Here is a 13,934-nt window from a genome sequence, read left to right as displayed (position 1 = left end):
TGTAAGGTTAACAGGTTTCTGGTTACACTTAAGCAAATTTAATTTTAATTCCTGCTTTCTTTTTAGAAAGTTGATAAAACTTGATATATATATATATATATATTGATATATATATATATCAATATATATATATATAGCTTATATCTGGTTCCTGCCTTCCCAGCCAAAGATTTTCTGGGTTAAGTTTATCAATCTGAGTTCTTGTTTTAGTCTTGTATTTTTTTGGAAGATGTTTTTGCATGTGGATCTGGGTTGATTGCTTCTAAGTATCTGAAGCCATCTGTTAATGAACTTGCTTTTTTATGTACTTATTTTTCAGGTCAAGAGCAATCTGAATCCAAATGCAAAGGAGTTTGTTCCTGGGGTGAAGTACTGAACTATTTGAGTAGACGGGGCCCTCTTTTGGTGGATGTAGCACAATTTCCACACTGTGAAGGCAGTATTAGAAGACTTAATTGTAAAAGCTCTCTCTTGTCACTGTGTTACACTTATGCATTGCCAAAGTTTTGTTAGTCTTGCATGCTTAATAAAAGTGCTGAGACTGTTATTAAGTAAAAAGCTGTCAAACATTTACTGAAAAACAGAATTGGCCCCATGGCTTGATATGAAGACAGCGAGGAAAGAAGCACCAGTCAAGTCGTGACAAAGCACCAAATTAAATTACCTTTAAATCTTAGTGAATTATCTTATTTGAGGCTAAACTGGTCCCTTAGGTTTAACTAACCCTTGTTAATGTCTAAACTTCTGTAAATTTAAATTAAATTTTAGTTGTTAAGCGAATTTCTCAGTTCAGAGTTAAATTTGCATTTGCCCCCATCAGAAAGAATCTTCTGAGAAAGGCTTGTTAGTTAATTTGAAATAATTCATTGTAGACACATATGTCTTTGGTCACTGAGGTTATAAGGTAGTGATCAGATTAGAACTAGTCTTGGCTTTTATGGTATGTTATCATGTAAGAAATACATCTGAGGAAGTATGTGATTTGAAATTGCATCTTCTGCAATTCTCATCGTAGCTATGCCTTTGTGAAGTCTAACATTTGACCAACCCATAATCCAAATGAACAAAGAAATAGTAACGTGATTTGAGTGGTGCTTTTCCTTGCTTTGTTAACTATCACTACAATAGTCTGCAGCACAATTTTTCTTTTAACAAAGCTAGAACAGTTTTGGCTTCTTAAACTTCATATTTGGGTAGGTTAAGCTGCCATACGTGTTCAGTGTGAATAGTGTTTAAGTTGAAAATATTGTAAAAAAATTATATTTTTTCAAAAATATTTAAAAAAATAAATAATAGTAGAACTGAGCTGATGGTTGTGTTTATTGGTGCTCAATGCAGACTTTCCAGTGGTGATTCTCACTTTACTGTGGGCTCAGTCCCTCAGGACAACCCTGCTGACAAGATGTGCTAAGAGAACAGACTTTATTAGATCCCATTGTATCAAGTATGTTATGTAAGTATCTGTAAGTAATTGTAGGATATCCATGTTAAAACACTGGCTGACCAATATAGTGGTAATCTTACTTTACCATAACCTTCATTGGTTTCTTCCCTTCACAAATCATTGCTGGTCTAATTGGACTGGTTTGCTCTTTTGATTCACCTGGACCTTCCCTTTTTCCCCTCACCAGTTTATTTATGTTTGTGGCTAATCTTAATTTGGGATAGGCTGTCAACCAACTAGCAATTTTCTAGTTTCACATACAATTCTGCCTCATGGCCCTAATCACTTGTTAATAATGTCCTCTGTGCTTTTCTTGAGCTTGTTGGGCTCAAGATTAAGAAGGCCATGTAATCAGTTCTGTCTCACATTCTCCCTGGGGGTCCTTGGGTGTGAGCAACTGCCCCAGTGTGGGGTTTTTTGGTTTGTTTTTTGGTTTTTTATATATTTTTTATTGATTACAGAGAGAGGATGGGAGAGGGGGAAAGAGAGAGATAGAAACATCAATGATTAGAGAGAGTCATTGATCGGCTGCCTCCTGCAAATCCCCTACTGGGGATCAAGCCCGCAACCCGGGCATGTACCCTGACCGGGAATCGAACCACTATACCCTGGATCATAGTTCAATGCTCAACTGCTGAGCCACGCCGGCCGGGCCCCAATGATTTTTAATAGCTACTGTAATAAATTAATAAACAGGTGGTTTTTTTAAGAAACTGTCGCTGATGATCCTGCTTGGTTCTTGTTCTTTTTGGAGCCATGATGCAACCATTCCTCTCTGTTTTCTAAGAGCTCAAGATCACAAGTGGCACTGCAGGCTGCCAGATACATGAGGCTTACAGATCCTTTTTCTCTCAGCTCAGACATATTTCCACATATTGCCAAAGTACTGTAATGCAGTAAGCTTGGAGGTTATAAATTTAGGCATTGTAACCTAATGATTAAGAGCAAAGATTAGCCAGACTTCCTATGAATCCAGTAATTGTGGGCAGGTCACTTAACCTTTCTGTGACTTAGATTCCATCTCTTTAAAATCATAGTAGTAATAACAGTATTTATCTCAGGATTGTGTAATTAGTTAATATACAGCAAGTACAAGACAGTTTCTGGCACATAGGAAGTTCTTTTTAAGGGATTGTTACTATTAAGTAATCATCTAGACTAATCTTATTTTGTTGGAACATTTCTTAGGGAATGTGCACATTAAAACTACTTTGATGTTTAATTAGAGAGCCAGGCATCTGCATTATAGATACAGATGGAAAGTTTCAGAGTATCACTACTTCATTTTGAAGTCCTTGGGACAAATTATTACCCCAGGGCTTATATGGTTTAGTTTAGGGTAACTAAAGTCATCCTGTTTTTAGTTTTTGACCATTATTGCATATGAGAGGATTTTGCTGGTTCTTGTGCAGTGTCAGTATTTCTCAACCTTTTCCATATCATAAAGTGTTACTTATTCAGCATACGGGAGTGCAGAGATGAGGCTGGCTGCCGGTGGCTGGAGTTTATGTCACATGGCTTCTAGTTGATCCAGCTTCTGCCCAGATAGATACCCAGAAGCTGAAGGGATCAGTATTTCAGCATACAGTGACATCTTAGTGGCCCACACTAGTTGGGAAGTTCCACTCTCACTATGAAATGGCTAAAGAATTTTACTCAAAATTCATATATTGACTTTTTACCCAGTTTACCTTCCCCTTGAAGGCACTCAACTAGGTCACAAAAATGGAAACTGAGTAGTTTGGTTTTCCTTTTGTTAAAACATATAAGAATGATTTTTTTCAACCCTCCCACAAAAACCATAGACTAACACATCCTACCTTTCCTGGGAGTAATTTTTTAGACCTTGGTGCACACGGGCCCAGTTTCTCTATTTTCTGAAGTATCTTCTGGAACTGGAAGCTGATCTTTTGACCTTGAAGAAAATCCTTTGAAGACTGGGCAGATAGGAATGTGTTTCAGAAAGGCAATCCTTTTTACCATGTTCATTCCAATGGGGAAGTCATAGCTCTTGAGACTGGTAGACATCTCACTGTTGGCATGGGCCCCAGCTTTCCACTGTATCAGACCGCGTTCCTCTAGACTCCCTGGAAAAGGACAGTGAGGTGACTTACCCGTTCCTCCCCTTCCCATCTAGCTCTGAAACAGACTTCTGGAATTGAGTGTCTCAATTCTGAAGTATTTTCTGGTTCTAAAAAGGGTTGGGTCCATGATTTCTCAGCTGCTGACTTGGCCAGAGCTCTGGGGAACCTTAAAGGATACTGGTTATAATTAGTGTTTATTGTTTACCTGCAGTGTGCCAGGTTCTGTGCTAAGTGCTTTAATTTTATTATCTTATTCCTTCAAAGTACATCTGAAGGAGGAGGTATAAAGGCACTATTTTGCAAAATTTTATGATGCAGAAGCTGGCAGAAAGGTTAAGTAATTGTCATCCTACATCTTGAATATGGGGCTAGTGTGTGCTGGGCTGTTGTGGACCATAAAGTGCTCAGACTGCTGTGGGGGCAGGTTGGTGTATATTGAAACACTATAATCAGTATTAATATGACTTCATATTTGGAAAATAAACTCCTGTTTTTATAATACAACCTCAGAAAGTCAAGCTAAGAAGAATCTTCAGTAGTGGTGGTAGAGATTTACAACTAGGGGAATTCACCCTACAGAGTTGGGGAGAGGTATATGAGATCTCAGGTTTTCACAAGAAGGCTGGTTGATGAAGATTGGCACTGTGTAAATCTGGTAAAAGTGAGATTTCTGTATGCTGGCAGTCTAGCCTGAGAACCCCATGAGTAATGCAAATGAAATGTGTCCCAGAGTCAGAGGAGAGGGCACTGAGGGAGGGCTGGGGTCCTCAGGGAAGACTACTTGGAGGAAATACTATTTGAGCTGGGCCTGGCTGCACAAACAGCACAGGTGGGCAGAGTGGATGGGGAAGAGCTGTAGGTGTAGCACAGAACTATGTTGGTTGATTGCCTTTACCCCTCATTACTGCTGGGACACACAACAGGTAGCCCAGAGTTCCCTCATCTACCTGTTATATCCCTCCCTACCTGCAGTGCTCTCTCTGTTTCTCCAAGTCCCTTCCATTCTAATCACCATCCAACCTCACTTAGGAAGCCCTCCAGATGACTCCAGCACAGGCTTATTGACCTTACTGCTCTAAATTGCTTTAAACTCAATTTTACTTCCTCTCTTGTGCTAGGAGCGCCTCAAAACAAACACTTTTTTTTGTACATCCCCTTTAGTGTCTAACCCAGGGCCAAGCTGGTAAGCTCCTCTAGCATTTCGTGAACTAAATTGGCTGCCCCTCTAAGGCTGGGTTGTAGCTAGGTAAAGAAAAAGAACAAATGCAAAGTGGTATATCAGTAGTGTTCCCATCCCACGAAAGAAAGCTGTGTGATTCCACGGTAAGGTCTTGAGTTCTGAGCTAGCCAGACCTGGGTTGGAATCCAGGTTGTACTGCCTTAAACAAGTGATTTCACCAATCTGAGCTTCAGGTTCCTCATTAGTGTATATTGAAGGACTGTTGAAGATTATGTGGCATAATATATTATCCCCTTGCAAGGATCGTTGCTGATGGGCAGTTGGATTGAAGGGTGGGATGTGATGAACTCCACGAGGCAGTCTGAGACTGTTAACATCTGGTTAGCTTAATCCAGCCACCCAAATCACAGAGAAGCCCCTCAGTTTATAGCTGCCCACCTGATGCCCTCCACCTCCCCAGATTCCCTAGGCACTGAGGCTGCCAAGTTCCTCTCAGCTTCACAGGATGGGCTGTTCTCAGTCCCCAGTCCAGCTTCTAAATAAGAGGTAGGTACCATCATCATTTATCACTCATACACCCAAAGAATGGCTGCTACCAAGAGCTCCCTCATCATCTGATGCTATCTAAAATCCCTAAAAGTGCCAAGGAGCCCTGGCCCTTTTCTGCCCACACTCCAACCCACCAGCTGTGCATAGCCAGCCTCTGACTTGTGTCTTTAGAGAAAGGGAAGCAAGTGGAGTCTGCAGCCATGTTCAAGTTGGCAAGTGGTGGGGGATAGAGGGCCATCCTGTTACTCCCATTCCTAATCTCCCTGGACTGGCATAATCTTTAACCCCTGTCTCCTTGGATCTTACCCTGATCTTTCAGTTCCCCTGAAACACTTCAGCAGAGGTCATGTGGTGCAATGACTGAGACACAGGCTATAGACTGCATCAGATGGTCTTTGTTAAAATCCTAGATTTGCAAAGTTACAAATCTGCAAAAGTTGTGACCTTCGGTGAGTCACTTGATAGTCTCAGCCACACCAGATAGTTTTTGAGGATGAGACACTTAGCTCCATGCCTGACCCTTAGAAGATGTTTGTTAAATGTTAATGCTTGTTACTAGTTAGGGCACCTGGTGACATTTAGTTTTTATATATTTACTGGGCACATGAAAGTGGTCCAGGAGGGTTCTCAGGAACCCCCATGAAGTATCCTCCACAATCTCTGCAATAAATCCTAATAGCAAAGACTTATTAAGTCCTAATAGCAAAAAGTTAGGGCTCTTCCTAGTAGCCACTGTTGCAGGCTGTTGACATATTTGGAGTGGGTTTTGCCAACAAACTGATGCTGCATTTGTATCTGTCCTAATAAAGCAAAGGCGCCCCTCACCCCAGCGGCTATCAAGAAATGGAGATGTAGCCTGGCCAACATGGCTCAGCAGTTGAGCATCAACTTAGGATCCAGGAGATCGCAGTTCAATTCCAGATCAGGGCACATGCCCTGGTTGCGGGCTCGATCCCTGGGGGTGGGGTGGGGGGGCATGCAGGAGGCAGCCGATCAATGACTCTCCTCATTGATGTTTCTATCTCCCTCCCCTTCCTCTCTCTGAAATCAATAAAGACATATTTAAAAAAAGAAATGGAGCCCTGCCGGGCGTGGCTCAGCGGTTAAGCCTCGACCTAGGATCCAGGCAATCAGGGTTCGATTCCTGGTCAGGGCACATGCCCGGGTTGCAGGCTGCAGCCGATCAATGACTCTCTCATCATTGATGTTTCTAGCTCTCTCTCTCCCTCTCCTTTCCTCTCTCTGAAATCAATAAAGATATAAAAAAAAAAGAAAAAAAGAAATGGAGATGAAGAGGAAAAGACAAGGGCCCTGGAATGACTCCTAGCCCCATCCTCTTCAAGATCTATGAGGCATGCCTGTGCTTCTGTCTGACCAGTGGTTTCTCCCTCCAGCCAGTGGGCACTCCACCAGCCTATCTGTTGCTGCTTCTCCCTGCCTACATCACACTGGACCTGACCACAGCTCTGGTTCAGGGGCCATCGGTTGGAATGCAGATGAGCCCAGCCTAGTTCTTTCTCCCTCCCAGGGCTGACCCATACCTGGCACTGTGTTGTCCAGTATGAAAGCAAGGCACCCTCCCACGAACATCTCTGTGGTCAGCAGCACAGTCAGAATCTGGTCCACTTCAGGAACACCTGTGGAATAGGCCAAGGGCCAATGGGTGTCATGGCCCCATCTGGAAAGCAGACCTCACGGATTTCTCTCTACTTGTGCAGTCTGCTGACTTCCTTGAGCAGGCTTGGAGCTGGAACTGCACCTGTCTCTCCCACCTCTGGACTCAAATTCCAGTTTTGCTAGTTGATACTTGTCATGGGATAAATCATTTAAGCCTCATCTATGACGTGGAGATAACAGTATCTATCTCATGGAGCTGTTGTGAAAGTTAAATGAGCACATGTGAAGCTCAATACCTGTCCATAGAAAGTGTCTTAGTAAAGGACACCTGCTAATTAGCTTCTCAGCTGCTGATTAACATTCAGAGTTGAGTGAGAGTTGCTCTGGCTGCGTGGAGCCTTTGAGAGTCAGGCCCACCACATCTCCCCTACCCGCAGTGACATTCAGACAGGTGGAGGCACCTGTGTTGATGGCGCCAGGGTTGGAATCCAGGTAATTTGGCACTGTAAGCCCGAAGAACATGGAAAATCCGAGCACGAAGAGGTTGCGAGAGGAGTTCATGTCCACAAACTGCAAGTTGGACAGCCCCACAGCGGTAATCATGCCTGGGGGCATAAGAGAACCACTGGAGGCCTTGCTCCGACAGGGTGGGCTCCACCATTCCACGACCATGTTGTCACCCGGGATCCTCGAGCAGCACTCACCAAAGAGGGTGCAGAACATGCCCCCCAGGATGGGGTCAGGGAGCGAAGCGAAAAGGGCTGTGAATTTGCCAACGGTGCCCAGGACCAGCATGATGCCTGCACCATACTGCACCACGCGCCTGCTGCCCACCTGCCAGGGAGCCAGGGGGTGCGGCTATACCCAGGGGCGGGGCCATACCCAAGGGACGAGGTGGGGCTGGGTGAGTTCTGGAGCTGAGCTGGGCGGGGCAGGGTGGGCAGGGCCTGTGATAAGAGTGCGGCACAGCTGGGCGAGGGCTTGAAGCAGCCCTGGGGCTCTCAAAGACCGGGTGGGGCTAGGCCAAAGGGGACCAGGTTGGGGCAAATGGAGTGGGGGTGGGGCTCTGTGCTGCTCTACTTCAGCAGGGCACCTTCGTAATCCCCAGGACGCCAATGTTGGGGCTGGACGAGGTGGATCCGTTGCCCGTGCCCAATAGCCCTGCGATTATGCAGCAGATGCCTTCAGTGAAGATGCCCCTGTAAGGATAAGGAGAGTGGGGGGATTTGGTCCCGGCTCTGCCCCATTACCCTGGCTCGGGTGCTCGCCTTCTGTGAAAGCTGCAACTATTTGTATTATACTCCCCACTCCAGGACAAAAGGAGGTCTGGGAACCAAGAGCCCAGGTCTGAGCCCTACGCCAGTGCCCTGGCAATTCTGGGTTTCAATTTCCTCATCTGTAGAATGGAGATAAGGGTACCTGTCTCATAGTCATTAGTGGATTGCATAAAAGAACATACATCAAGGGCCAGGCATATGGAAGGTTGTCAATGTCTATAGTTTCCCTCGGACTTCATTATCTCCTGCACTACTCACAACACTCAGGGTGAGAGATGAGAACATCCATCCCATTTCATAAGTAAGGAGAATGACGTCTGAAAAGTATTAGCGACTTGCTCAAGTCCACACCTTATGGGACTCAACCCTCTTCGTACATTTGCTTCCTGAGTGGATCAGAGGGGATCAGATCCACACCTTATGGGACTCAACCTTCTTTGTACATTTGCTTCCTGAGTGGATCAGAGGGGATCAGATATTGGGGAGGGCAGATGGGCATACCTGTTGATAGCATGTACTGGAGGGGGTGGTGCACCAGCCAGGCGAGCACAAGCATAGTAATCTCCGATGGATTCAACTATACCTGCCAGTGTAGCACTGAACATTCCCAGGACAGCAGCTGCAGTCACCGTGGGCAGGCCCCACTGGCCTGGGTTGAGGGGAGACAGGAAGATGGATGCAGTGCCCCTGAGTAGGTTAGGAGGTAAACTAGGCAGGTTTTTTTTTGGGGGGGGGTGGTAAAGAGATCTCAAGCTGGGGTGGGAGCTGTACAGTTATGGGAGCTTTTTGGGATCACTCAGAGTCACAAAGCTCTGGAGTGAGGCTTTGTCTAAGTTAAACAGCACTCTGCCTGGAACACAATACATGTGGCAGCTAATGCTAGCTTTATCATCAGCTGCACTGGGATCAACAGGGGCCTTATATATGGTCTGAGTTGGAGGCAGAGGGGACCAGGTGGGGTTGCTCACAGGGGTAGGGGATTCGAATCCAAGGTGCAATAGCCATGATGTCCCCTCGGGCATCCGTTCGTGCCTGGAAGCCATAGGCTGTAGGGTCTGTGGGCAGCACATCTGTCAGGGTCAGGACATAGCAGAGCAGCCACACGGTCATGATGGCCAGCACAATCTGAAGTGGGGAGGGGGAAGGGGCACACTGAGAGCCTTGGAGGTCTTGTTCCAAGCTAACCAGCCTCTACCTCAGCCCTACCCCTAGCCCCAGCCCCAGCCTTTGCCCCAGCCCTAGATCCCAGCCCCAACACCTGCTCCAGTCCCTGGCTGGGACCTCATCTATGCTCTGGCTCTAGTTCCCCTGCTACTTTGGCCCTTGTCCCCCACCTTGGCCCTGGATACAAGTCCAGCCCCTGCCCTAGTCCCAGCCCCAGCTGCCTCTCAATTCCTTACAGGAAACATCTTGAAGATCTGGATGCGGAAGAGAGTGAGGCCCTTGCCCCAGCGGTAGACAGGCAGCAGAAAGGTGAGGTTGCGCAGGTACTGGGAGAAGAGGATAATCAGGAGAATGGAGCTGGGGACAGAGGCACAAAGAAGAGATGACTGGTAGGCAGGCTGGGGGCAGGAGACAGGGCAATGGGGGAGGAAATGTAGGGGCTAAGGAGGCTGGGGCTGGGCGAGGATCGGTCCTGGTGCCCGCTCACCAAGCTGAGATTCCCCAGTGGGAGCCAGCTCGGTCACCAGCAGCTTGGAAGACAGAGAGACCGATAAGGGAGACAGTGGGGGTGACTGTGAGAGGCCCAATGTAGCTGAGCAGGGCCCCAGGCAGCCCTATCAGCCCTATCACCACTTCCACTGTGCTGGACACCATGATGGCACCCTGGACCTGGAAGAGCAAAGATCAGCTGTAAGTCACTATGTAGAAGCTATGACCTCTACATTAAAAAAAAAAAAAAAAAGCCTCTAGACTACCACTTTGCATCTCCCAATTCAGCCGTGGCCCTTACTCCCATCTAGCCCCTCCTCAGGTCCAAGTCTCTTCTACTCCACGTGGGAACCCACCTCTCTTATCCGTGGGTGCCAGATATGAGAGGTGTTCAGGGGCAGACTCCAGTTACCATAGATCTCCTCTGGGGGCAGAGACAGGGACACACACGCATATGAACGGGGAACAGAGACATAGGGAAAGAAGATGCTGCCATGAATGCATCCTGGTGTCCAGACTTGGGATAGACACCCAGACCTCCAGGCTTCTGGTTCTCCCCGCTCTCCAACACAGACCCCAGAGGTGTACCCACCTTCCGGAGGACATTTCCATCTCTCCAGGGCCAGGATGGCTTTGGCTGGGACGAGAAATGCAAAGGCGCTAGCCTGGAACAGCGGCAGCCTGGAAGGAGAAGCATATAGCACCAAGGGAGCGGTGAGGTGGGGGGCAGGGACACAGACAGGGGAGACTGGAGAAGGGGCACACAGAGAAAGAGAGGGACAGAAAGAATCACACAAAGGGACAGAGACAGAGGGGCAAGGGCAGGGGCAGAGCAGAGGGAAGTCATCGAGGCCCCAGGCAGGACTCTATAACATTTTGGGTGCCCAAGGGAAGAAAACAAATAGAACCCCTGACCCACAACCTGCCCCCCTTGCTTCTCAACACCAGTTCCTGCACTGTGAGGGGCCACATGCAGAGAGGTGGACTGCTTATTTCTTGCATCCAAGCTCCACTCACAACCTTCCTCTCCTCTCACCACACTAACAACCATGCTTTAGCCACCTGAGCTAGGGTTGTGCACAAGGGGGCGGGGGCCCCCAGGAAGACAAACAATCTAAGAGGCCTGCACAGGCTCTAGAATCAGGGAAGCTGGTAGTCCTCTTTACCCCGAGTGTGGCTTAATGAGTAGGGCTTAATCAGCTTGGTGAGTGGGCACCAGGACCAGTCCTCTCCCAGCTAAGACATTCCCTTAAACCCACAGACTCCTAGTCCTTGAGGAGTGCCAGGTGCCAGGGTAGGACCCCAGCTGCCTGGCTCTAAGGCTGGCCTGGGAGAAGTAGTAGCAGGTGGGGGCAGATAACAGCTTTTTTTGCCCCTTGAGTCCTCTGAGAGAGACAACCTGCTGCTGCTGCTGCCTCTGCTGCGTGTCTGTGTCTGTGTCTGTGTGGGGGTGGGGGTGGGGGTGGGGTGGAGCAGCTCACCGGATGCCCAGTGTGGTTTGGATGAGGGTGGTGATGCCCACGCAGGTGAAGATGGTGCCAATGAGCTGGCTGATCATGTGCTGGTCACGGCCGACACACAGCGCCTCAGCCAGGAGGAAGGGCACAGCAATGGTACCACTGAAGCATGTCAGGTAATGCTGGGGGTAGGGGGAAGTGAATAAGATCCACAGAGCTTACAGGGAAATAGGGCCCCCTAGCAGTTCTCATGCTTGCCTCAGTGGGCCTGAAGCCATGCTACCATAGGCAACATACCCACCCAGGATTGACACTCCCACAGGAAATTCTCAGAGGGCTACTGCACTCCTCTTTGGGGATTACTAATCTGCCCTCAAATTATTCCTGCATCTTCTGTGGAATGGGCCTTCTTCCCTGTCACTGACACTCTACCTGGCATGTGACATTTGCTCCCAGAGAGTTAATCCTCTCTCAGGCCCCAGAAGACTTCTCCCCACCCCTGCTTGGTGACAGTCACCATTTCTGGCCTTAGGTTTCTCTTCCTGTTACCCAAGATAACCTTGGCGGCTAGGGAGGGAGCTGGGATTCTGGAGAGCATGCAGTGGGAAGGCCCTTGGGGGAAAGCCCACCTGGAAGCCCAGCAGGATGCACAGGTACCAGGGCGGCACATCCTCAATCTTGTAGAGCATGTCGAAATTGGACTCTGTGGGCAGGGACACGGGGGGGTCCTTTGGGGAGGTCCCGGCTAAGCCCAGGTCCTCATGCTGGGGGCAACAGAGAACAGTAACTCAGGGTGGAGAGGTGGACACTGGAAAAGGCGATTCTGCCCCAGAATCAATCAGGTGCCTGAGTGGCCTGTCAGCTCCTCAGAATGGGGCCTTACCTCCCTCACTGTTCATCCACCCATCTGTCCCTTGGCCTGACTCTACCTGGCTCCCACCTCACATTGCTTTGTGCATGGTGAGTCCACTGTGCTGGCTCCTGGAGCCCTCAGGACCCAGGCATTCAAGCCAGGGGAATGGGCCCCTAAGTCAGAAGGCCTGGACAGACACCAGGAAAGGCCTAGAGGGCTGGAGACTATGGACAGGCTCTTTAGGGCCCAATCTGGTCCAACCCCTGCCCTTTGGAGGTGCTTGGGGTGTCACTGTTGTGGGGGGGTAGGTAGTGAGCCTACTGACTCTCAAGCTGGAGTCAGCCAGTCCCCAAGCTGAAGTTTCTTTCGCCCCGACTACCACCCCACCCCCACCCCCAATTGCCATGTTCAGCCTAGGACAGTCACTTCTGATCAAGTTATCAGAACCTTTGTCTGCCCTCCCAGGGAAAAGGCCTGTGCAGTCCCTCCAACCCCCACCCCACCCTGCCCCCATCCAGCCCCAGCACCTGCGTCTGTCCCTCAGGTTCCTCCTGGGCCCTCATCTTTGGGACACAGGTGTGAGCAGTTCCTGAAGAGAAGAGGGGATGGCTATAGAAAGGCCAAGAAGGACTTTACTCCATGCATCAGACATTGTTCGAAGTAAATCTGTAACCAGACCCCAATCTCCTATCGAGATTGCGAAAGCAGGACCTAGGTGGGTAATGTATTAACTCTGGTCATAGTGGAGTGGTAAAGGCGCCCAAGTCTCTGCCACATTCATCTCCTGCCTGCACCTGAGCTGGGACATGGGATGTCTTCTTGTTTTCCAAAAGAGGGCCGGAGTGGAGGGTGAGGAATGGACAGTCTTGGAAGCTTACCAAGCTCTGTTTGAGGTGACAGGAAAAGGAGTAGAAACAGGCACTTATTATGTCACCATCTAAATATTAATAAGTTAATCATTATCACCATCATAACCACTCTCATTTTTGAGGAATGACTGTGTGCCAGGCAACATCTATGCATTGTTGTGTTTAACCCCAGGCACTGGGCAGTATTAACCTCTTCAACAGCTGAGGAAACAGATTAGGAGATGTGATCTGACCAAGGCCACACAGGTAGCAAGATTTTAGAAAACCATTCCTAGAATTCAGTTTGGCCTGAATTCCCACTTTAATGCTGTAAATCATACATTAAATGTAATAAGGCACTACCCTCCCCACCACTGCCTCTCACCCCCCAGGGTCCGTGAGGCACACAACAGATGAGCCTCTGGAGAAGGCTCCAAGGTTGGCCCAGCCTTGCCTGTCCCCTGTGTCAGGACAGGGATTCCCTTCCCCTCCCAGCCAGGAACCAGTCCAAAATGAAAATGCAGGGTCCCTGTTCCAAAGGTATCACAAATTTTAAGACAGTAACAGAATAACATTAAACACAATCTGGGGCCTTTCTAAGCACCAGGCCCTGTGTGACTGCATGTCACGCAGTCCCTGATGCCAGCCGCAGGCCCAGCCTGTCTTTCTCTCTTGCCAGGTCCAGCCCAGCCTGGCCATGGGGCCTGGAGCTGGCTGAGGGGGGCTGGGAGGGTCCAAGGGCCTGAGGCTCCTCACCTGTTGGGGTCTAGGCCTAAGGTTCTGCACCCCACAGTGCTGCCCCAACCCCAGCCCCAGCCCCTTAGGGCCCACCTACTTCTGGGTTTCTGTGCCCATGGCCAGGTCCGGGTCCGAGGACCCAGGGGCAGCACGGCTCTCCAGCTGGGAAGTAGCTTCATGCCACAGCCTTGAATCCGTCAGTCTGTCCAGCCTCCAGCCTGTTCCTCTGTTGGC

The 13,934-nt window shown here is 48.7% G+C and overlaps 2 protein-coding genes across 4 annotated transcripts in view; one reads left to right on the top strand and one right to left on the bottom strand.

Moving 5' to 3' along the window:
- The window catches only part of PAIP2 (poly(A) binding protein interacting protein 2), a 20,104-nt gene extending 18,799 nt beyond the window's left edge, over positions 1 to 1,305 (top strand). Inside the window, exon 4 of the mRNA XM_081134959.1 lies at positions 320 to 1,305. Coding sequence (XP_080991085.1) covers positions 320 to 376 — 57 coding nt within the window. The 3' untranslated portion in view covers positions 377 to 1,305. The remainder of the gene's footprint in view (positions 1 to 319) is intronic.
- The window catches only part of SLC23A1 (solute carrier family 23 member 1), a 24,225-nt gene extending 10,291 nt beyond the window's left edge, over positions 1 to 13,934 (bottom strand). For all 3 annotated transcript variants that reach the window (XM_081134957.1, XM_081134958.1, XM_081134956.1), the window contains exons 1-15: positions 13,798 to 13,934; positions 12,642 to 12,703; positions 11,891 to 12,025; positions 11,286 to 11,443; positions 10,397 to 10,485; positions 10,161 to 10,228; positions 9,803 to 9,984; positions 9,552 to 9,672; positions 9,120 to 9,276; positions 8,653 to 8,800; positions 7,968 to 8,073; positions 7,579 to 7,708; positions 7,336 to 7,479; positions 6,799 to 6,894; positions 3,265 to 3,531 (exon numbers count right to left, since the gene is read on the bottom strand). In XM_081134957.1, the coding sequence (XP_080991083.1) occupies positions 3,284 to 3,531; positions 6,799 to 6,894; positions 7,336 to 7,479; positions 7,579 to 7,708; positions 7,968 to 8,073; positions 8,653 to 8,800; positions 9,120 to 9,276; positions 9,552 to 9,672; positions 9,803 to 9,984; positions 10,161 to 10,228; positions 10,397 to 10,485; positions 11,286 to 11,443; positions 11,891 to 12,025; positions 12,642 to 12,703; positions 13,798 to 13,879 (1,926 nt within the window). In that variant the 5' untranslated portion in view covers positions 13,880 to 13,934 and the 3' untranslated portion in view covers positions 3,265 to 3,283. The remainder of the gene's footprint in view (positions 1 to 3,264; positions 3,532 to 6,798; positions 6,895 to 7,335; positions 7,480 to 7,578; positions 7,709 to 7,967; positions 8,074 to 8,652; positions 8,801 to 9,119; positions 9,277 to 9,551; positions 9,673 to 9,802; positions 9,985 to 10,160; positions 10,229 to 10,396; positions 10,486 to 11,285; positions 11,444 to 11,890; positions 12,026 to 12,641; positions 12,704 to 13,797) is intronic.

This window comes from Miniopterus schreibersii (assembly GCF_964146895.1).
Source record: "Miniopterus schreibersii genome assembly, chromosome: 4".
In the NCBI taxonomy this organism is placed as follows: Eukaryota; Metazoa; Chordata; class Mammalia; order Chiroptera; family Miniopteridae; genus Miniopterus; species Miniopterus schreibersii.
The sequence above is the reverse complement of the archived record's forward strand: the minus strand, read 5'-3'. Positions and strand labels throughout refer to the sequence as shown.